This window comes from Helobdella robusta (assembly GCF_000326865.2).
Source record: "Helobdella robusta unplaced genomic scaffold HELROscaffold_28, whole genome shotgun sequence".
NCBI lineage: Eukaryota > Metazoa > Annelida > Clitellata > Rhynchobdellida > Glossiphoniidae > Helobdella > Helobdella robusta.
Genome location: NW_008704435.1, coordinates 1,735,061 through 1,758,061, shown reverse-complemented (window position 1 = coordinate 1,758,061; position 23,001 = coordinate 1,735,061). Strand labels below are relative to the sequence as shown.

Here is a 23,001-nt window from a genome sequence, read left to right as displayed (position 1 = left end):
TTAAAGTCCATTGCTTCTTACAATTTGTGACTAAAATCGACATGGATTAGTCATCTGATACTGACTGTGACACTGACAATGAAGAGAATGGAGTTCATATTAGACCAGGTGTGCAAACTTCGTGCTCTGAGGACTGCATTGTGAACTATTTTACTTTTGAAGGGCTCATATGTACTTCAATAACAAACTTTTTTCGGCTCGGGAGAAAAATTTTTTTAAAACTTGTGGTTTTTTTTTGGTAATAATGTCTGGCTGACGAACAAGGCAACACGGGCCGCATATAATAGTTTTGCGGGCCGACTTTGCCCACTCCTGTATTAGACAATAGATCGCTGATACACACGTCAATGATTTATTACAGTTCTATATAAGTCTTCAATGTTGAATTGTTTGTTGAATAGTCAAAGTTGCCGTTTTTTTAAATTTTGTAAACATTTTTTTAACTTAATTTTTATTTGAGTTCATCGAACTTCTATGAAATTTAAAACTTATTTTCAAACTTCAATGCTACGTCCTTAAACACCGCGTCAGATATGTGACGACATCGTGTGCTAGGAGGTGTGAGAACGTTTTGGTAAATATTTTTAAGATTTATTATTTCTAATTTAAAGAAGTAATCATTGAAAACCTAAAACAACTTGACATAAAAAAAATGATAATGGCTCAACAACTCTTCATCTATTTAAAGCCACTTCAGTTCGTCTTCAAATTAGGCCAAAGACGAAATAAATAATTAAAAATAAAATTTCAAAAAATTTCGACTTGAAATCAGCGTTTATAACAGCAAACAGCAAAACTTCTATTTTAAAATAATTGGAAATGAACTCCGAAGGAGTTGAGAAATGTTGAACCTTCAAACTCGAAAGTTCGCCGCCATCCGCTCAAAAGAATTTATTAAAAGTAGGCAAGCTCTAGCTGGTAAATAAATAAAAAAATTTACAAAAACAAAAATTTTATGTAAAATCTGTCACAAAATTCAAGTTAATTTAACAAAATTCAGGTATTGAAAATTAGAAAAATAATGTACTGAATATTAATATTAATTTAAATCGTAAAATAATGACTTTGAAAATCTCATTTGGCAACAAGCAGACATAAACGTCAATACCAAATTAAATAAGTTCCAGAGCGTTACATACAACAGTCATTGGAGTAAGAGGTTTATTAATTCGTCGATTGAATACCAATACACCTAAACAATGAGCAGCATTTGAGAATACATGTACTTGTACATGCGTTTGTCGCCAGTCACCGTCTGGCTCGCAATCAACTCATCTAAATGAATGTAAACTTAGTAGTAAGAACAAAAGTTCGTTATCACGTAATAATATAAAAAAGATTTTTGTTGAATTTTGTTGATTATCATTAACTACTCATAAAAATTAAATATACAATTGATGACAGGCTAGCAGTTAAAGTTAAACCAACTTGAAAAAATAAATGGATGAATCGAACAAACTTTTGCTTATCAAACTCCAAGATAAAGATTTGAGTGAGTTGTTCCCTTAATATTGCTAATGATATTCAGCTAAAAAAGTTTTATCAACAGTGAACCATTATCAAAATTTTTTTTTTTTTTAATATTTCACTTTTATGAATTAGTTCCTAAAAAATCTTTATCCCATTAAAAGACACCAGCTGGCGCGGTTCAGTTATAATACTCATAAATGCGATGCTCGGAACGGCCATGTTCAACCTGCCACTTGTCTACCATCAATCCGGAGGAATTGTAGCGGCCACAGCCGTTGGGATTGTGAGTTTGTATTATTTTTTTTTCATTTTTTTATTACCTTTTTATATCTGACAGGTGTGTACAATTGTGGCATTCCGACCAAATTTGATGACAAATTAAATATAATGTATTTTATCTTATTAATAAAAAATTTTTAAATTTGTGTTTTGAAAAATAATTTATAAAAAAATTTGAGCACTTATTTTATAAATCAAAAATGTAATATAACATTTTTGTTTACAAAATAAGAATTAATTTAAATCTTTTTATCGTGTGTAGAACTTTAACTTCTATACATTTTAATACTTTATATTAACATAATTGTTAAGATTCCAATTCCTTTAAACCTCTCCCGTCAGATCATGATCATTCCAATGAGCGCCATCTCACTGGCATTTGTCCACTGTGCCAGGAAACACAACTGCAAATCATACCACGAAGTCATCTGTGAGTACTCCGGTAATAAATTCAACGTGCTGTGTTACATCATGTTCATTGTCAACCTGTTCGGAGTATGCATGATATTTCTCATTTTGATTGGAGACCAGTGGGAAAAATGTAGGTAGGTCTAACGTTTTGTTCTCTTCTTATGTCTCTTAAAATATGTTTCTACAAACTCAAGTCATGCAAATGCTGCAAAAGAACTCGGTGCCCAAAGATCTCTGGTACATGGACAGGAAATTCGTCATGACTCTCTCCTCCATTGTCATCATTCTTCCTCTCTCTTTCTCCAAGAGGATTGACTTCCTCAAATATGCAAGGTCACTTAACTGAGTTTTAAGCTCAAATTTTAATTTCTATCAAAATTTCATCTTTGTTTACAAAATATTAAGAACAAAATAAGCAAGTTTTTTTTTAAATTGCAAAATTTGTTAAAATGAAATGTTTTTTGAAATAGTTTAATCTTTTATGCAGCTCTGTAAAATCTTTACATAGGTCATTAGTAAATTTGATGTATTGTTTAATGAAAAATGTGTTTTAAATGTTTTCACTTCCACCAACCAACCCTGCAGTTACGTTGGCATTCTGGCAGTCGTGTATTGTGTGGTGCTGGTAACTGTTAAGTATTTCACGGGGGTGAATAATTCAAAGGTCGGCCCTCTGAGGCACTGGTCGGTGAGCAACTGAATGATTTTATGTGATATTAATAAAGTGAATTTGTATTGTTATCTACGTTGATATTTGTAGTGGGTTTTTTTGAGAGGTTACCGTATAAAAGTTTATTTCCTGCACATCACCAAAAATTTTCATGTACCGTCATGTGAGTAAGCAAGGATAAAGGACAGTTGTTTTTTTTATCTTTTAGTTAAAAAATGTGTATACATCTGAACATATGTTTGCCAACGCATGCAAATTAAAAATGAATATTTTTAAATGAATTGACGTGAAGGCATACTGATTGAAGAAAGTTTTTAAAAACTTTCTCATAAACTGATATGCCAGGTGCATTTGTCTATTTTTACTAAGTTATTATTCAAATGTAAAGAGTATTTACTACGCATACACTTGCCATAGTCAAAGATGTATGCATATATTGTGTGCTTTCTGTGTGAGTTTGTGTGTGTGTGTATGCCTGCGTGTATGTGTGTGTATGCCTGCGTGTATGTGTGTGTGCGGATGTGTGTGCGTGTACGCGTGTGAATGTAGATTGTGTTTTTGTTGGTTTAAAGTAAAAAATATTTATCAAACAAAAATCCTCCTACCTTTATTGATCACTTTTCTTCGTATTGTATTCTAGAATAAATCAAAAATCACATCAGGTGTTCAAAAGTTATTTGTGATAAATATTTTAAAATGTACAGAAAAAAAATTTATATTTGATGCAGTAATGGGAAATTTATAATCCGCTTTCCGATTAATAAAAATTGATAAAATTTTTGGTTCAAATTATAAAAAAGTCATTTTATTCCTAAATCTTCATCCTCAAGGCCAGAACGTGCTACTGATGTTTTCCTAGCAGTTCCGACAGTGGCTGTGGGATATCAGGTTAGGGCTAGGTTTAGAGTTTTCAGGTTATTTTTTGCGATTTTCAGTTTATCCATTGGTAATTCCATTCATGCTGCCTCATGTTATCAAATAATGTTTCGATGTATTTGAAAATTATGATCTTTAACTTTTAATCAAAGGTTATAAATTGATTTTTTTTCAATATACTTGCTTGCAAGTTTCTCAAATTCAACGCTAGGTTACTAACGTGATAAATTTTCATGGTAGAGACTCAGACTTCTTACTTCATGTTTTTCTTATTCATTTAAAAGACAATATATTATAGTAGCCAAATGTGTCAGAAATCAATCAACCTTAAATTGCAATCTTGTCGCGTTTATATTACTACTCAATAATCACTTTTTATACAGTAATAACTATTGCATGCTTTTGACTCTATTGTCTAAATTTATGTAATCTTAAATCACATTCAATTTTACATTCTTCATAATATAAGACATAAAGTTAGTTGCAATCTTTAGCTGAAGATTAAGATATTTTTGTTTCTATGATTAACATTTTAATGAGGCGTGTTTAATACTTATATGCAAATTAAATATATGCATATCATTTAACGTAATCAGAACCAGAACGTTACAGCAGCAAAATTTCAACCAATTTATTACAAATAATACGTAGAACTTATGTTGCCAATAAACTGAATGCAGATTTTAAATCGTACATTAAATGTTACTCGCTCGATCAGTGCAATACAAGTATTGTGTCAGTGTATTCATGTACTAGAGACCGAGATCTCAACCACAACTTCACAAAGGCAGTTGTTCTTACGTTCGTAATATCATTTGTTCTATGTACAATGCTCTCCGTATTTGCCTATTTAACGTTTGGATCTTGTGTGCAGGTTTGTTTGATATTTGCTGATGGTTTCTTTTTATAATTCAAAATTAAATATAAATAAATTTATATTTGAATTAATGTCGTGTATTTTTAATTTAAAAAGTTTGGATCAGTTAATGTATTAGCGAATGACAACATTACCTTTAAAATTGGCATCTGAAAAAGACACAAAAATTATTTTGCTATTCATTGGAAAATCAAACAAAGTTTTCGTATTTCAAAATTCAAAACAGTGGACAACCAACTGAAATCATTTTAAAAAATTACTAAAAATATTTATTTGCATGCAATCTAGAACATACCTTTGAATGAAAAGAAGCAGAATCGACTTGAAAAATTTAATATATTAAGTGGTGTTTGATGAAATTTTTCTTCCCAGGCAGACATACTCCTATCATACGAGGCATCGCCAGATGTCATGGCTGCAGTTTTGTCGGTTGCTTTGAAAATGTACATGTCGTTTCCCATACTGTTGTTCCTGGGAAGGTTAAAAGCAAGTTCCATCAGACATTATGGCCAAAAAAAGGAGCCATTAATCTTAAAAATTTTTTTCCTGGGTCAAAAAATTTGCTATTTAAATACATATGCGGCCCTTCAAAAGTAAAATTGTCTTCAATGCGGCCCTCACAGCAAATAGTTTGCCACCCAATGATTTGCGATGAGTTTATTTTTAATTTAAATAATGATTATAAAATTGAAGAACTTATTTAATAATTTAGTTGGGGTTTTCTAAAATAAAAGTTAAATTACAAAGAAAAATGTTACCAGAATTTTATTAAAAGCAAACAAAATGTCAAAAGTTAAACTTTAAAAAATTCCTTACATTAGAATGAAACGTTTATTAACATTTTTTCCATGAGTAAGTGTAATTTATTCGGCATAGGTAGTTCTCACCCGTTTTACTCGTTCAAATAAGAAACCGTGAAATTTTTGATTAAAATTTTATTTCCGACATGAAATTTTGAGTTAATGTAACATCACTAAGAAATTATAACACACTTCAGATGTGTATCCAAATAAAATACGCCTCATTAAACGAACAATCATTTTTCAAGTTATTTTCCATTTTCAGCATTCAACGGCTGGGTGGGTGAACATTTGTACATGCTTATGTACATGAAAGTTTATTATTGAACATATGTCCAATTTTATAAATAATAAGATTTTGGGATTTAATACATATTTTATTCAGTTTGTTTGAATCATAAAAAAAAGTTGAATGATTTTGAAACAGAATGTCAGTTGAAGAAATATGCCAAAAGTTGAAAAACATGAAATCAGTTGGAACAGAAGCTGACAGTGGCACAATTGAAATGACCGCCGAAAATTCAAACACCTGCAACAACGAACCTGCCGCCATAACAAGCACCGATGATAAGTTGGAGGTGAGACGTCGGGTCATGATAACGTTGTGCTGGTTCATTTCAACTTTGCTGACCTCTTTGTTCGTCCCTGACATTGACAAGGTCATTTCATTCCTCGGATTCTTTGCTGTATGGTTTTCATTCATATTCCCTGGTGAGTGTTTATTTTTTTTAATCCACGCATTGTGATACTACTTTGAAACAATTTTGAAACCATCAATAAGGATCACGGTGCAAATAAAAATATTTCGATCTCAAATATGAATATATATTGCATTTTCATTTGACGTTGATAAAATTCAAAAAATAAAAACTATTTAGGAGCAAAGGTAATTTGTTTACTTCGAGATCATTCAATATTTCAAGCACACATTTGTACGATTTCAACAGGCATATGCATTCTGAGATACATGTTGATGTACGACAATGGGTACAATCGCATCGACAACTTGGACTCCAACACAAATGATTACCAAAGCCTTGACGGCCAAACTCTGATTCCGTCAAATGGAAATGTTTTAAAAAGTAAATGCAAATGGTACGCGAAACTTGCACTGCCCATCGTCTGCATCTTCTTTGGAGTGTTCCTCTCAGTGATGTCTTTTGTGCAAAGCGTCATGAAGGTTGTCACTATCAATCCGACCGATGCAATCTGCCAAGAAAATATTAACGCCACAATTATTTAGCACCTAAGTTACATTATCATTGTTATAGGAAATTAACTTGTAAGTTTGCATAATACAAATGAAATGGAATATATTTTGATATTTATTTGCCGAATACTTTAACTTTTTTGAAATAATTTGATGAGTTATCTATATAGATTTTCACATATTGTAATTGCATTTATTGAAGCTCGTATTTATCAACATGATTTAAAAAAACAAACAAACAAACTGAAACTGAAAATGCTTGAAGAAATACTTTCTCACAATTCTCTTTTTTTTGTTTTAGGTCTGAAATTATTTTATTTTGTTTTGTTCTTCTGTTCGAGTAATTGAAAAACATTGTAAAACACTTTTACTCTAGTTATTTTGGAAACTAAAAACCTAAGCCTGTCTGACTAATTTATTTCTATTTAATTCTAGTTTTCATGGTCATAAAAATTTCTTTTTAATTTGTTTTTGTTCAAATATATTAATAAATATTTCATTACTTTTATTCATTGGTTGCGTTTCAACCAAATTTTATTTAAATTTGTTCAAATGAAAACCAGCAATTGTGTTTAAATGAAGTCGTTTTCAAATTATTTATTTAAACCATCTTTTAAAAAAGACGAGCCATTTTAATATGTTGGTTATTAATGAAAAAATAAAATTTTTTCTGTCAACAAAAAAATTAATCAGTCAATCAAACAAACAATCACACAATCAATCACTCACTCAATCAATCAGAAAATCAATCAAGTAAATCTATATTGTCCAACTTTTAAAAATTCAACTGCACTCACCCTTAAATTCGCAATAAAATCATTCAGTCCAAAAAAATCAATCAAGAATCTTGTTTAACCTCTAAATTAAACAAAATAAATTATATAACAAATTATCAATCAATCGCTGAATAGTGATTTAATCATTGCTTGTCACTTCACTCGCAATTCGTTACTATTTTTTTGATGAATTTTTGTTCAGATTGTTGTTGTTTATGTTGGCAGTTGGGTTGTTTTGGAAAGATCTGTCATTCTTTCTGGTTGAGGCGTGGCTCTGATGGGAAAAAATTTATTGATGTAATAGATTAAATATATAAATAATTTATTAAAAAAAATTATTAATCCATTTTTATATATTTGTGCGTGTGTGTGTGTGTGTGTGTGTCTGCGTGATGTGTGAAAAGTTAAAGGAATTTATTTAAAAATTCACTGTATCAGGAGAGAATTCTCTGGGTGAAGCATTCGGGTGACTGGGTGATACCTCACTGTAAAATTGTTTTAATTATGTTCAAATAATCGTTTAAAATTAACTTAAGCATTAAATTCCAACAAATATGTGTCAGTTAAAATAAAAGTGAAAATGTTTAAAATAAATCTAATAAAATTAAATTCAAATTTTAAAAGTGTTTAAAGTTTTTCACTTGTCTTCATCGCAGCAGCTTGGCTTACAACAGCAGTAGTCAGTATTCGAACTCATGATCAATCTTTGTATTATTATGTAGGTACTTTAAAAATAAAACAACAACAAAACCAAATAATTTGGCAAACAAACTGTAAATTTTAAAACAATTTAATAATTAAAAGTTGAAATAAAGTTGATGCGTTCGATCGATTAGCTCGGCTATTTATACTCATTTCTGAGGCAATAATTTGTAATGTTATCAGCTTTGATTTTCTTAACCACGCCGATGTGTCAAACCACAGATGAACTTTAAAATTTCCCAAGTTTAAACTTTTAAAATTTATACGAAAAACTGTGAATTTTTTTTCAAACAATTTCTTAATTATTGTTAGTCATAGTCTAGCTCTTATTATTGGTTATATATATATATATATATATAATATAATATAATATATATATAATATATATATATATATGTGGTATGAGTATATATATATATATATATATATATATATATAATATAATTTGGTATGAGGTTTTCAGATAAACATGTTCGGTTGAAGATTACACCCCATTTTGCAGTTAGAAGTTTTTTAAAAAAAATTTCAACAACACGAAGCTGTGTGTGTGTAGATGTATATAAAGATCAGTGTATCAGTGCGTGTTTATCGTGTGGTTTTTTAAATATGAAATCATCGGAATTACCAAATTGTTAACACATGAACACATGATAGCACTATTTTAAAACTGGGCACTGTTTGAAGAGTGCACATTTTCTATAGAAATAACATTAAATTAAATTAGAATACTGGTTTTATATAATTCCTCGTAGGAAACAGTAGAAATGGTTAAGTGATTGTTATGATATAATTGTGCAAACGATAAATTCTCCCAAGAAGAATTATATATAATTACTATATCACTGTGTGTGTCTATGTGTGTATGTGTTTGTGTGTGTGCTTGTGTGTGTGCGCGTGCGTGCGTGTGTATTTTCTGTTTTTTCAAGGTGAAACCAATGGAAATCCCAATAATTTGAATGAATCAGAGTAATCTGAATCTGAATAATACGAAGGGAAGAAGGAATCAACTTTTACAATAAATCATTCTTTTTCTTATTATTCTTGTTGTTTTCAGCTTGTGTTTTGCTATTATAAGTATTATATAATTCCTCTTATGTTGTTTTTTTCAATGAATATTTTTTTCCTTCAAATTTCAGGCTTTTTTATATAAAATATTTTTAATTAAAATATTTTAATCAACAATAGAATTATAAATAGCCGGAGGCTTTCTGGCTAAAAAGCCTGACATTGCTATTCAGTGTCCGGGTCCTAATGCAAAAAGATCTCCGCCTTATATAGAATACGTATCATCCATTCCTTAACTCGTGGATGTCTGCATACCACTGAGTCTATTTTACTAATCCAGAGTGTCTCGGAGTTGGGAAAATGTTAATCCGACAACCGGTAACTATTTCCAATTCATGAATTAACAAACAAAAATAATAAAGTTAGCCACCGTCTGATGAGAACGATTCTAACTAAGACCACAGAGCTAGCCAGACTACAATTTTTTACAAAAATACCCCAATTATACTGAGGGGGGCCCAGAGAAAAAACTCAACGAACACCCATTGTAACGTTTCACATCACGGAAATCTTCAGTCAAATGTGAAAGATTTATTCGTGGAATGAAGGAAAACCAGTCATACCATGTTCCTACAAAGGGCAGCTGTGTAATTCCATACAATGTTGAGTGAGGGGTTTTTATAAATTGATTTTAATGACCCATTAGCCGCAAAATGCTAATTAAATTACCATACAACCTGGTTTTTATAATGCACAAAGGAACTGGCATATATATAGAATATGACATATATATTCATGTATATAACCTATATATATATGGGCACAGGCCTCTGTATTTAACATAAAAAAAAATAATTATTGCTGAAAAGTTTATAAAAATTATATTAATAGTTAGTATTTAAATTTTAAAAATGATATTCATACATTTGTTTGGGATTGCCTGAAAAATAAACACAAAAATACCTTATTTTTTTTTGGCTTTGATATGTTTGGAGTTAAATTCACTTTTATTTATTTTTTTATATGTAAAATGATTTAAGATTTAAAAAGCTAAAAGTTTGAAAATGCGTGTCGGTGGTTAATGGCGTGCGATCTCTTAGTCTCTATTATTTCTCGTAATTCTCAGTGCTTCATTTTTTCAACATTTTTATTTTATAATAATTATAAATATATAAATTAATATCATAGAATAGTTAATTAATAAAATATGAATATTTTTTAATACGTATTTTTATTTATTTATTTTATATTTTTATAAGATCACTTATTTATTATTAAACTATTTCAATTAAATAAAATTAAAAAATTGAACACAGGCAAACAATGTCCTCCATACACAGTTAAGTTCAAAGTGAGAAGGTAAAGACTAGAGTTTGTAATGTTGTAAAGTAAAGTAAAGGCATTAAAAGTTTGCTAACAAGAAACAGTTGAAGGTTGGACTAAAGCAAAAATTAAGAAGCAATATTTCAGAAAATAGAAAATTTTATCACCAGGTACACAGAATCTACTAGTAGTGTAGTGTAGGATTCATTTAAATTCATGTTTTAATAAACTGTGGAATTGGAATATCATATTTTATATTGACTGAATTATTATTTTATTCATTATTCATGTTACTTCTTCCAACCAAGATTTTTTGTGCTTGTCATCTGATTGGGGCTGTCTGAATTTGGTTTTCTTACAACAGACTTCTTTAATTTTCAATGAATAGTTTCACTAAGTTTGGCATTTGCTATTTAAGATTATCTTCTAATAATCTACATGTAACAAAGAAACTTTACTATTCAGTCCACACTACTTGTCATCTTATTCTCAGTGTATTACATTTCATGCTCATTATGATCTATACTATACACAATTGCGATACTCAATTTGTTTTTTATTTCACCACATCTGGTCTGCAATGTGCTATTATCATCATCTAGTAGTTACTAGTGGAAATCAGTTTCGTAAGCAGATTTTTAAACAACTACAGAACTTACCATGAAAGGAACACTAGGTAGATCATTGCCCTCAACATCCAAGCAAGAATGCAATGCATGCAAAGTACTGCTTGAAAAATTTTCCCTCTTTTTTAATTGTTTCCCTTGAAATTTTGAAAATGATTGTAGTGTAATTATTTGTATAAATAATTTGATTCATTGATTCTTTTTATATACATCAGCTCATTAGATTTTATATATCATAAAATAAAATACTACTTGCCAGTAATTGTTACAGTGTTAAGGGTCCTATTTCATCTTCTTTTGTTTCACTTTTAAAAAGAATGTCCAGGTCTACATAGAGATAGGGCACAAAGCTTGGCTTCGAAGTCCCGAAAACCAGGAACCTGGGAAGACACATGACTGGGTGCTGTTTGTTTGTGGGAAGGACAACCAGGAATGCAATTACGTTGACAAGGTAGGCTTCCGACTTCATGAAACCTTCGAAAATCCGGACAGAGGTAGGTCAAGGTTTCAAGTTTTTATTTTATTCCTTCAATTTTTTGACTAAATTTACTTTGTGGTTCAAGGTTTTGTAATTCTAGTGAGGAGATTCTGTAAAACGTTTTTTTTTAGATAATTTTATTGAATTAAAAACATCCTTCAAAATTCTTATTTTCAGTTGTGAATGAGCCACCATTTGAAATTCGTGAATCTGGTTATGGCAGTTTCTTAGCGACGGTTATTGTGCATTTCAAAGTGAGAGAGGCTCCCGAACTGCATGTGGCGAGTTACTACTACGACTTGACCTTGCCCGCTGAAGGCCAATCACCGATTGGACTCTCGAGATGTGAGAAGGTTACATTCAAATCAGTGTCCATGGATTTTGTTGAGTTGGTACTCAGTGGAGGCGGGGTTAGTGTGGTTGTGTGTTGTACAGTGTGTGTGTGTGTTGTATGGTGTGTGTGTGTGTCTGTGTGAGTATTTGTGTTGTATGGTGGGTTTGTGTGTTTTGTAATGATGTTCTCAAGTTACGGGAGTCTCAACAATGACTTCACATTATTATTTTATTCTGATTGTTCTTTATAGGAATTTTTATGTTAATGGTTTGAGATATTTATTGAGAAATTAGGTTTATTAAACTTGCTTTTAAGCTTTAATGCTTTCATTAAGACTGGTACTACATTGATGATTCTATCATGCAGATCATTGTGTCTGATGAGGTTGCTGATGATGCCCTGGAAAACCAGCAGCCGGCACTCCCTTATTATGTCAGTCATCATTTTATTCAAAAACATTTTGCTTGACATTTTAGTCTTCAGTTTTAGATTATGCTCAAACAATCAAAATAACCAATACGTAAAACTTTTTTATTCATACAGCAAGAAAACCAAATAATTCCATTCGAATCTTTTCTGCCAAATTTCCCAGAAACAACAGCCACCAAAAACAAAAAATCTAAAAAGCAGAACAAAAGCAACAACTGCACACCAACTTCTGATCAAATAGCTATAGAAAAAAGACAACTAGAGAAAAATTTATTCAGTCAAGACATTGTGAAAAAAAGTAAATCCGATTCTAAACCGCATAAGTCTGCAATAACATCTGATCACAGTAAGCACTCCTCCGAGTCAAAAGTGAAGAAGAAATTTGAATCATCGAATTTCAGATCTAGCAACAGTCCGTCACATGTGTCTGCATTAGATTATTCACCTCCTACTGTTAAACAGCAGTCAAAAAAAAACAAAGAAAAGACAGCAAGTGGACCCACTGGTAAGGCGAGTTTTCAATCATATCATAAATCAAGCAGCGTATTAAAAAATTCCAGCTCAAAAAGAAATGAGGAAACACCAAAGAAAGATAATAAACACAAATCAGATTTGCCCAGCAATAAATCGTTTGGTTTGTCGACCTGCAAAGGAAGTGCAATCGACAAATTTCAGAGCAGCTCCAATGATGAAAGTGATGAACAGACTGCAGAAAATGTGCAGACAAGTTATAAAAAGTCTTCTCTGGACAAAAAAAAATTTTTGAAAAAGCAAATAGGCAGCAAATCCATCGCAACCAAGCCAGTATCTCACCTCGAAAGTGCTCATCTCGATTCTGACGCCAAAGAGTCATCATCAAAAAGTAAAAGATCCTCTAATGAATCATCTGCATCTTCTGGACCTGTCGACCACTCAATAATTTACCAGTCTCCTAGATATTCACCCCAGTCTGACACTTCACATTTCTCTGCATTAGGGGATGTTCAATACGTTTCATACATGGGCGAGACTACTAGCGGATTACCCCCTCAAGAACTCATGGAGATACAGGATAGAATCATGAATCTGAAAGATGATGAGGAAGAGGGAATGATTTATCTAAACATTTTCAGAGTTTTCTGCAACAGAAAGGATTTCAGTGAAGATGAAGACATAGAATTTGACTTAACAAAGTGTGACCTTAGATCCATCAATCAAATCAAGCGATTACTCGGCATGTAGAAATCGCTCATTCTACTCAATTTAGAGATTTGGTTTCACGCAAAATATACAAACGCCCGATTACTTTTGCCACTATCAGTCAACATTCATGATAAGAAAATATTTTAAATTAATTTTAATAAGTCCAATGCATTTACTAGTTATTTTTTGGCATTTTCCAAGAGCTACAAACTATATATATTTTATATTAATATACATGGTATATAATTTATTAATATATATATATATGATATATAGATATATATATTTGTATATATAATATATTTGTATTTATTATATATAATATATATATATATATATATATATTCAAAGCAATTTAAGAATGACTGTATCATAATATTCCTTAGCGAGATAAACAACGTTTTATTATTTGTTCCTTCAGATAAATTTTATTTTTATACCTACTACAATGTGCCAGAACATATAGAGACTTAACAATCTATGGACTTGGCGCTTCCGATAGCCTGACTGTAACGCTAGCATCGAAAGTTTCAGTTTCCATCGGTTCAATGCATTATCATGTTTTTATTGTTTTAGTTATTGAAAGATCCATTATAAATATTGAAAAATAAATTATGTTGACCTGTCTGCTTGTAACATTTTCCAATTGTAGTACCCTTGTTTATGTGGGACATGTATATTTTGGCCAGAGTTTATTTCACATTTATCTTTTAATGATAATGAAATAATTATTTATGGAAAATCTGTTATAAAAAATTTCATCTCTCATGGCAGAAATATTAGGTCAATCAATCAATTGATTGATTAGGTGATTGGCTTTTCCTAAATTCTTTTGTAGAACCACGTATTGCACTGCAATCAGCTTACCAACACAATCACATCTCACCGTTTCCACTTCATAATACACACGAGTCTGACCATGAACCAAACTGTTTCAAGATTCGCAAATTCTACTTAATTTTTTTATCATGCACATTTTTCCCCCAAAAAAACGTTAAATGCCATTGCATAAGATTTGTTAAATGCAATATTTAACTTGTACATTATTCTGCATTATTAAGCGATGAACTCAAAAAAAACATATATTTGTGTATCACTGTTTAACTTAAAAATTTGCAAATCAAAATATTCCAATTTGTAAATAAATTTAGAAAAAAAGAAAAAATAAATAAATTGCAAAGAAATGAACATAATTAGATTCTGTTTATATCGTAATGGAAATCATAATTGAAAACACCTGTCAAAAAATATCGTTATATAAAATTAATATTCATTTAAATGTCACTATCTTCACTGGGGAGGATTGTTTGTTGAGTTCTTGAAAAATAATTTTAGAGTTGCAATCAGCATCGCCGAAACCATTGTCATTGTCATCTCCATTGCAAGTCACCTCCAGCTGACTGCATACTTTTGTTTCTAGGTCAGTGTACGTTTTCTGAGATTCCTCATCTTCGTTATCCATGTAACTTTCATCATTTTCACGATCGATTTCTTTATTCTGCAAACTGCTAGAGGTGTTAGATAATAATGGGCAGAGAAAGCCGTTGTTAATGATATATTGGCTGCCATCAGCTGACAGTACCTTACTTCCTTCCAGAGACATGTTATCATCTACTGAATTCACCAGAACCAACTGACCAACTACATCATTTGGTACATCAATTTGTTCTGTAGAATTCTTTGTCCCCATCAACAGTGTACTTAATTTTTTAGTAAATTTTTTTGCATGGTCAACAGCCTTGTTACTATCGTTGTCCATTGCTGTTTCTCCATCCCTTGTTTTAGGATCATTGTGGCTATTGTCTTTTATATGCTTTTTCATTCCGTGACTTTTTGAATTCTGATCCTCGCTGACACTATCATTTCCTTTTATTTCATCACTCAGTACAGACTGACTCAATTCGTCATCTTCTTCACTGTAACTTGCATCTTCATCATCGTCGTTATCATCATCTGATTCTTTTTGATAAACAATTTTGTATTTATTCTTGTCGTAACCAGGTTTTGAGGTTGTAGCAGATTCGTTTAACTTAGTATTGCTGTTATTACTTTTCTTGTGCTTTACATACGGTTTCCTAATCTTTAAAGTTTTACCTTGGATGTGCAATTGTTCGTGAATTTCTAAACTGATCTCCCACCTGAACGTCTCTGCACAAATCCTACATTTGAATGGTTTCTCTTCTGTCATAACACAATCGTATATGGCGTTTTCTGGTTTTTTCTTCAGCTTTTTCCTCATCTGTTCGTCCCTTCGTTGTTTGTGACCTTTTAAAACTTCAAACAAATCCTTGTTCTCTTCAGAGCTTAAAACCTTTTCAACTACACTACCAGACTGTTCATTCTTTGGATCTGAACATTGTGAGATCTGCTGGTGCTCTGGCACGGTTTCAATAGAAACAATAGCCTGGCTCTTATTTGGGTCGTCACTGGGAACTACTTCAATGATCAACTCGACAGGAACTGAAGATGTCGTGCTGTTAGAGTGAGTTGTAGAGGAAGCATTGTTTTGTGGAGCAGGAGGAATTGCACTGTTGTGTCCTGCTATGTGAATTGCATAAGTGAAATCATAATTAAATGTCTTCTTACAAATGTGACATTGAAATATGGATGGAGGTTCAGCTTTTTCTTCTTTTTCTTTTAGATTATCTGTCGTTGAAACTTTTGGGCCATTGGTATGAAAACTCTCATGTTTCTTCAAATTTGTAATCCATGAGAACTTGGCGCCACAGAATTTGCATTTGAAATGTTTGTCGGCTCTATGACTCAACAAATGATGCTTTTCGAGATCTCGTCTTGAACCAAACTTCTCCCCACAGATGTCGCAATGGGGGATTGGTTTGGCATTTTTGTGATTGGCATTCCAATGACGTTTCAATCCTGATTCCGATGCAAAAGGTTTGTTGCAGTATGGACAAATGAAGCCTTCCCTGTGTAAGAACATATGCTTGGCCAGTTGTGTTTTGTTTGCGAATGATTGGAGACACTGTTTGCATTCATTTTTCTTGCTGTTATCAACGACTGAAGTGTTATCTGCCATGTCAAGTGAATCTGAAATATTTAAACAGTTAAAAGTGTGAAATTAAGTTTTTGTTATAAACAAAAATAAATTGTTATAAAAATTTTAAAAAATAACTTCACATATTAGGTGTTAGTTGGTGATAACAGTTTTTAGAACTACCATTGAATTTCTTAGTCAAATGCACCAGGTGAGAAACATTAACAAATCTCACATTTCAAAAAATTCAAGTAATGCATCCAACAACAAAAAATTAACAACATCTACAAACGGTTATTGATAAAATGATCGTTAGAAACTTACTTATGTCAATTGATATATTAATTTTACCTTTTAAAACAAACCACTTCACATCTTAAAAATTTGTGATGTAACAAATCTATTAAAAATTAAAAAATTTGTAATTCTTTATCAACACGACTAGAAATATCTATAGGACTCACAAATAGAAAATTTTATGTAATTAATCAAACTTAAATTATTTACTTCTGGTTACATTAATTTTTGTTAGCTTTTCCAAGGAATGATCATGAAAGTTAAATCAAAAATAAATCATTTAATTAATTTAATAATCATTTAGATAACATTGTTATAATAACAAGAACCAGGAGAAGAGGCTGTATAATTTTGTCTTTTGCCATTTAGTATTTGAAAAAATCAATGCTTAAATCATTACAGAAAGGTTTCTATTAATACTATTTTTTTATAAACAGACATATGTCACACAATGATGTCATCATTTCAAACTTTTGTTGATGGGCAACCCAGCAGCTCAGCCTAGCCAAATCCCACAAAAATTTTAACAATAAAAAAAACTTTAAGCTTCAATATTTCAAGTTGAACCAATAAATTTTAAACAACTTACAATCAATTAAAAGAGTTCCTTTTCTAGTAAAATAAATTTAATTACAATCTTAAATACTACAAAATAAAAGGTCGGCCATTTATTTACACAAGCCAAAGACTATGAATCGTTGGAAGATTTTACTTCTAAAATAAATTCTTGTAATATGATTCAAATTTATGCCCATTCATGTATCAAAATCAACACCGAAATGTTTAATATTTATATAGTTCAATATGAATCAATCAATCGTTCAACCAATGGTTGTGTTTCCAAGCTGGTCTTAAATCGTTTCTCATCTGTTTTCATCTGATTCCCAACTGCTTCTAATTATATGCGTATTATTAATAACTTTTGTTTCTCTAGTCAACTATATGCTGATGATTCTTACATTTATACTTATTTTCCTCCATTTAATTTCAATAGTGTTCTTCATAATCTATCTCTAAGTCTTTCGTCAATTATCGCTTGGTCTGACTCTATGTGTCTTAAACTTAATCCTTCTAAGTTTGAATTAATTTTTTTTAATAAATCTAAACACTCTATTACTATTCCTAATATTATCTTACCTGATTCTAAAACTCTTGATGTCTTTCATAAGTTTCGTAGTCTAGGTTTTATCTTTGATTCTACTATGTCTCTCTTTTCAGATTAATAGTGTTGCTAGAAGCTCTTTCATCTACGTAGAATAAAAAACTTTTGCTTTTTCTTGATGATCCTACTCTTCTCCTTCTTGTTACTTCGTTAGTCTTATCTAGGATTGATTATTGTAACTCGCTCTACTATGGTCTTCCTGACTCTATACTCTATCCTTTAAGTAAAGCTATTAACCCTGCTGCTCGTCTAGTTGCTCGTGCCCCTTTTTTTTCTCATATATCTCCATATCTTGTTCTCTTGCACTGGCTACCTATAAAATATAAAATAATTTTTTAATTTGCACGTTAATGTATAAGTCTCAATCTAATTTATTTCCTAAGTATTTATCAGATATATTAATTGAACCTAAACGCCCCGGTTTACGATCGTCTTCCTGTTCTCGCTTTTTCTTAACTCGTGTTAAACACACTTTTGCCAAATCTGCTTTTGCTTTTTCTGGTCTTTTTCTCTGGAACTCTCTACCTACTTCTTTGACTACTTCTCCATCACTTGCGAAGTTCAGAGCGGATCTCAAGACCCATCTGTTTTCAAAATTCATTGAGGAGCGCTGTTGAACATCGCAGAAATAGCGCTTTATAAGCTAATTGATTGATTGATTGATTGATTGATTGATTGATTGATTGATTGATTGATTGATTGATTGATTGATTGATTGATTGATTGATTGATTGATTGATTGATTGATTGATTGATTGATTGATTGATTGATTGATTGATTGATTGATTGATTGATTGATTGATTGATTGATTGATTGACTGACTGACTGACTGACTGACCGACTGACCGACTGATTGATTGATTGATTGATTGATTGATTGATTGATTGATTGATTGATTGATTGATTGATTGATTGATTGATTGATTGATTGATTGATTGATTGATTGATTGATTGATTGATTGATTGATTGATTGATTGATTGATTGATTGATTGACTGACTGACTGACTGACTGACCGACTGACCGACTGATTGATTGATTGAACACTATTTATTAATTATCTAAGATTCGATGCGCAGGGAACGCAGAGGTTTCACATTATTTTACTTTCTTTTGATACAAACATGGAATTTTAAAATGGAATTGCCCTATCCTATTTTTTCCATTAAACGCTCCACTCCACTTCATATCCATATTTATAACGATGTAGGGCACACCAGCGGGAGATTGTTTCCTAATGAACGGCCAGACGTTTCATTTCGCATCCCTTATATAATTCAATGGTTACAACGTTTCCGAATTGCTATCCACGATGACAAATAGATATTTTACTTGTTATTTTTTGTTAGCCACCATTGTCGATTGTTATCAAAATGCCAGAAAACATAAACTTTTTCAGTCTATTTTCATTTTATTTGACATGTGCAGAGATTAGTGGCGTTGTCATAAATTTTTCTTTGAAGGGCTTGGGTTTTAACAAAATAAGCTGGTCTTTTTTAATAAATTTTCATAATTTGCACTACTTTTATTCAATTTAACCTCTGCCCAATCAAAAATATTTATTGTTGGAGGTATAGGCTGCAGCCTTCAAAGTTCAAAATACCTTATTAACGCTGATTTGATGCAATTGCGTCTGAAATTTCTGATGATAAGAGCACAAAGCAAAATCAGATCTGAAATTTAAATGTGGTTTTGTCGAGGATTGTGGCACAAGAAACATCATCAGCTTCAATTATCTCGGAAGTCTGATTACAAGCAAATGAATATATGTGATAAGTTTAACGTGACTGTCAGACAAAATGGTTAGAGTTGCATTCGTTCTACTATTTTCAGATTAAACAGCTTGCTTTTGATACTGTTGATCATACAATTCTCTTGACACTGCTACGTCATTTTTATAATATTACTGATTCTTGTCTATTTTTGTTTTCTTCTTATCTCTCTAATCGTTTTTCTTCTGTTCTTAATAATTCTTGTATTTGAAACTCCTCTACTTAATTGATCAATCGATAGATCTGATTGATTGATTGATTGATTGATTGATTGATTTCGTGACGTGAAATCTGTACGTCACATCACGAACTTCAGCTAGTTTTTATTTTCATTATCTAATGTGTAACTCGATTTGCTATTTTTATTGCATGCAATTAAAAAATGGTCAAGATTCAAATTTCCCTGCTGCAAATAATATTTTCATGATACAAATTTTAATTCAGTTTGACATTTTTTAATTATTTCCGTTGGTTTTCTCCAGCATTCTTTGTGAGTGGTTTCTTTTTCTCTCGCGTTGTGTTTTTGCCACAACTTGAAAGGTGCCTTTGTCATTCATTCTGCTAGTACACCCCGGCCAGCCCCGTCACTGCCTGCTCTCAGCTGCTGCTGTGTTGCATTTAGGATCTCGTATTATTATTATTATTAATTGCATTTCAAGCGTTTTATTTTGAACTGAATGAAGCAAATTCAAGTTAAAAATGGGTATATTTCAAAATTAATCACCTTTGAGGCTTATTTTATAATTTTTGAACTAATTTTTATAAAATTCGGTAAAAAAATCGAACAAAATAAAAATTTCCCTTATTACCGGATCTTTTGCGGAGCCTCATAATGGCGAACGCGACAATACCACCCACTGCAATTACTACAACAACACTGGCTCCAACTATCACTCCAATGTTCAGGCCACCGTTCTCGTCAGAGGTCAGCGCGCCAGTGCGAAACACAATAAGTGGCTTCAGTATTGCTGTAAAACCATTGGGCATTTGTGGCGATGTGAAACTTCAACATTATAACAAATCACGTTAATTTGGATTTTTCCATCTAACGTCCAAATAATACGTTCACTGATAGTTATAAAAGATTATTTGGATGAAAAAAAATTTTTCCGTTAAAAGAATGATATTATAAACATGGGAAATCTTAAATGTTATTTTGTCACTATCGTGTTTATCGTTGAGAAGAAAAAAGTGTTAATTAGTTTTGAAAAAAAAATTTCTACAGAGTGATAGCGGATCTACAGAGTAGTGACTAAATGAAGTATAAAAATTTGAAATACTCGTCTCGTTGTTAGTGACGTTCGGTGAGAGGGAGCACATGATTGCCATCGTGTTGTTGCGAATCGTCGCCGATCCCTTAGATTTCTTTCGGAATTTAATTTGTAAAATAAGAATTAACAATTGAATTATCTGATGAGATTATGTTAATGATCTGATGGTAAGTTTTTTATAGCACCGTAGTTGAAGTTTTGTTTTCAAAATATGGTGAAATATTTTTGTGAAAATAATAAATTATAGCAAATTGATTTGATTTAATGATGAATTTCAAATGATCAAATGATATCCCATAAGAATTTTATGCATATTTTTGTCCTATTCATAAATCAAAAACATTTTTATAAAGCATTTCGACGGTAAACAAGCTCAAATTGGTTGGATCTATAAACATTTCCCAGATATCCAAACAAAAAAACGAAAAAAAATAATCTTCAGAAGAATGACATATGAAAAAAAGAGATAACTAACAAAGAGTCTATCGCCATTTTCAAGTTTCGTTGTGTTCTTGATGACTTTCCACGGACGCTGTGACGGTGGCAAATCGTCGATCGGGCTCCGAATGTGGAAAACGTAGAGGACCCTGTTTTTCATACCTTTTCTCTTGGTTAGCATGCTGCAAGTGAAGTTGACCATCTGACTGATCTGGTAGGGGCCATCTGGCTCGATTTCCAAAAACAATTTGTCATCTGTACGTGTCATTGTATGAAAACAATTGAATTAATTAGCATTTGCCCAGTTGATTAGCATTTCAATTTTCATAGCCATTACAATGTCAATTCGCTATCTCCCTGCAGAATTTCTTTTTAAAAATTAACTTTTTTCTCTGTTTATTTGAAGTTAAGAATAAAAATTTACATATGTCATCCTTTGTGGCAAATACCAGGAGGACCCTGACGGCGTTGAGGATGAGAATGAGGGGGATGAGTCTGATTAGGAGCATTTCTGAGGCTGTTCTTATTTCTGCGAAACAAGATCAAAATTCCATTTTCCGATGTTTCATTACATTCCTGTTTAGAACATTTTTTTTATTTCAAATGACGTAATGCGTTGCAATAGATAGATAATTAAGTTGTTTTATTTATTTGTGAAACTTTGTTCAATTTGTTTAAATTATTAATTTTTCAATAAAAATATTCACTAATGATGACCCAGCACGAATTATAATATTTAAAAATTAATTATATAATTAATTATAATTTATATTTATTTTGTTTGTTTATTTTTGTGTTTGTTGCCAAAAGGGCTATCTTCCCACCTATTTTTTTCCTTTCTGATTTTAAACCTGGGTATTGTTGATTTCGTATTTCGTTTAGCCTTAACTTTTGTAAATAAGATTTAAATCTGTTAACTATTTTATTGTGTTTTGAATGCTAATTGGATCTTCAAATATTTGTTGCATGTTGGTCGGAATGTTGTGAATTCTTCTGTTTAACTTGGTATTTTTGACATTCTGTGCTAATGTGACGAATGGTATGGTATAATGGTAATGAATTCGGATATTTTTTGTTCAAATTTGGACAAAATTTGCCATCTTTAAAGGTCCATTACACTTTTCCAACGTTCAGAGGAATTAACAACTCGCACATACACCGCATATGAATACATAATAAACGACGCATCATACACGGAGCATATGATAGGTTGGAATATATTCGAACCCGGTTATTGCGAAACAGCGCAAGTCTACTATACTATTAATAAAAAAAAAACTTTTCAAAAAAAAACTTAATCAAAATCATCAAAGTTTAACAGTGAACAAATATGTTTTTAGTTCATTTTTAAATGTTCTAAGAGACAGTCCGGATGATCGCAATGACTGTGGCAAGCTGTTCCACACGGTCGGACCTGCAAAAGAGATACTCCGTGCACCAAACTGCAAGTGTGAAACCGGTATTGTCAACAAATTCATATCATCTGACCGTAGATTAGACGACGCAGACATTTCTTTTAAAATTTATTTACCAGATATTCTGGTGACATCCCGTTCAGTGATTTAAACACAAGTACAGCGATTTTAAAAGTTACTCTTTTATCTATTGTCAACC

General features: G+C 31.4%; 4 protein-coding genes across 4 annotated transcripts; 2 read left to right on the top strand and 2 right to left on the bottom strand.

Annotated features, from left to right (window-relative positions):
- Window positions 1-842: 842 nt before the first annotated feature.
- On the top strand, window positions 843-7,148 carry HELRODRAFT_192125 (hypothetical protein; the record flags this gene model as incomplete). The annotated part of the gene is made up of 10 exons (XM_009020589.1): window positions 843-918; window positions 1,632-1,753; window positions 2,092-2,290; window positions 2,355-2,493; window positions 2,746-2,844; window positions 3,661-3,718; window positions 4,425-4,580; window positions 4,956-5,062; window positions 5,811-6,094; window positions 6,331-7,148. 10 exons carry the CDS (start codon window positions 843-845, stop codon window positions 6,624-6,626), a joined length of 1,536 nt encoding a protein of 511 aa, XP_009018837.1. The 3' UTR covers window positions 6,627-7,148.
- A 2,932-nt stretch (window positions 7,149-10,080) lies between these two features.
- HELRODRAFT_192123 (hypothetical protein) lies at window positions 10,081-13,602 on the top strand. The gene is made up of 7 exons (XM_009020588.1): window positions 10,081-10,191; window positions 10,393-10,569; window positions 11,052-11,122; window positions 11,342-11,519; window positions 11,681-11,913; window positions 12,204-12,269; window positions 12,381-13,602. The coding sequence occupies exons 3-7, from the start codon at window positions 11,060-11,062 to the stop codon at window positions 13,485-13,487; spliced, it is 1,647 nt and encodes a 548-aa protein (XP_009018836.1). The 5' UTR covers window positions 10,081-10,191; window positions 10,393-10,569; window positions 11,052-11,059; the 3' UTR covers window positions 13,488-13,602.
- A 1,947-nt stretch (window positions 13,603-15,549) lies between these two features.
- On the bottom strand, window positions 15,550-16,485 carry HELRODRAFT_80833 (hypothetical protein; the record flags this gene model as incomplete). The annotated part of the gene is made up of 2 exons (XM_009020587.1): window positions 15,550-15,624; window positions 16,108-16,485. Coding segments are annotated over 2 exons (453 nt in total), but the record flags the coding sequence as incomplete, so codon positions are not given.
- A 3,544-nt stretch (window positions 16,486-20,029) lies between these two features.
- HELRODRAFT_192122 (hypothetical protein) lies at window positions 20,030-21,981 on the bottom strand. Its single transcript, XM_009020586.1, has 5 exons — window positions 21,812-21,981; window positions 21,425-21,642; window positions 20,959-21,043; window positions 20,488-20,646; window positions 20,030-20,285 (listed from the first exon to the last, which is right to left on the bottom strand). Exons 1-5 carry the CDS (start codon window positions 21,894-21,896, stop codon window positions 20,263-20,265), a joined length of 570 nt encoding a protein of 189 aa, XP_009018834.1. The 5' UTR covers window positions 21,897-21,981; the 3' UTR covers window positions 20,030-20,262.
- Window positions 21,982-23,001: the final 1,020 nt, after the last annotated feature.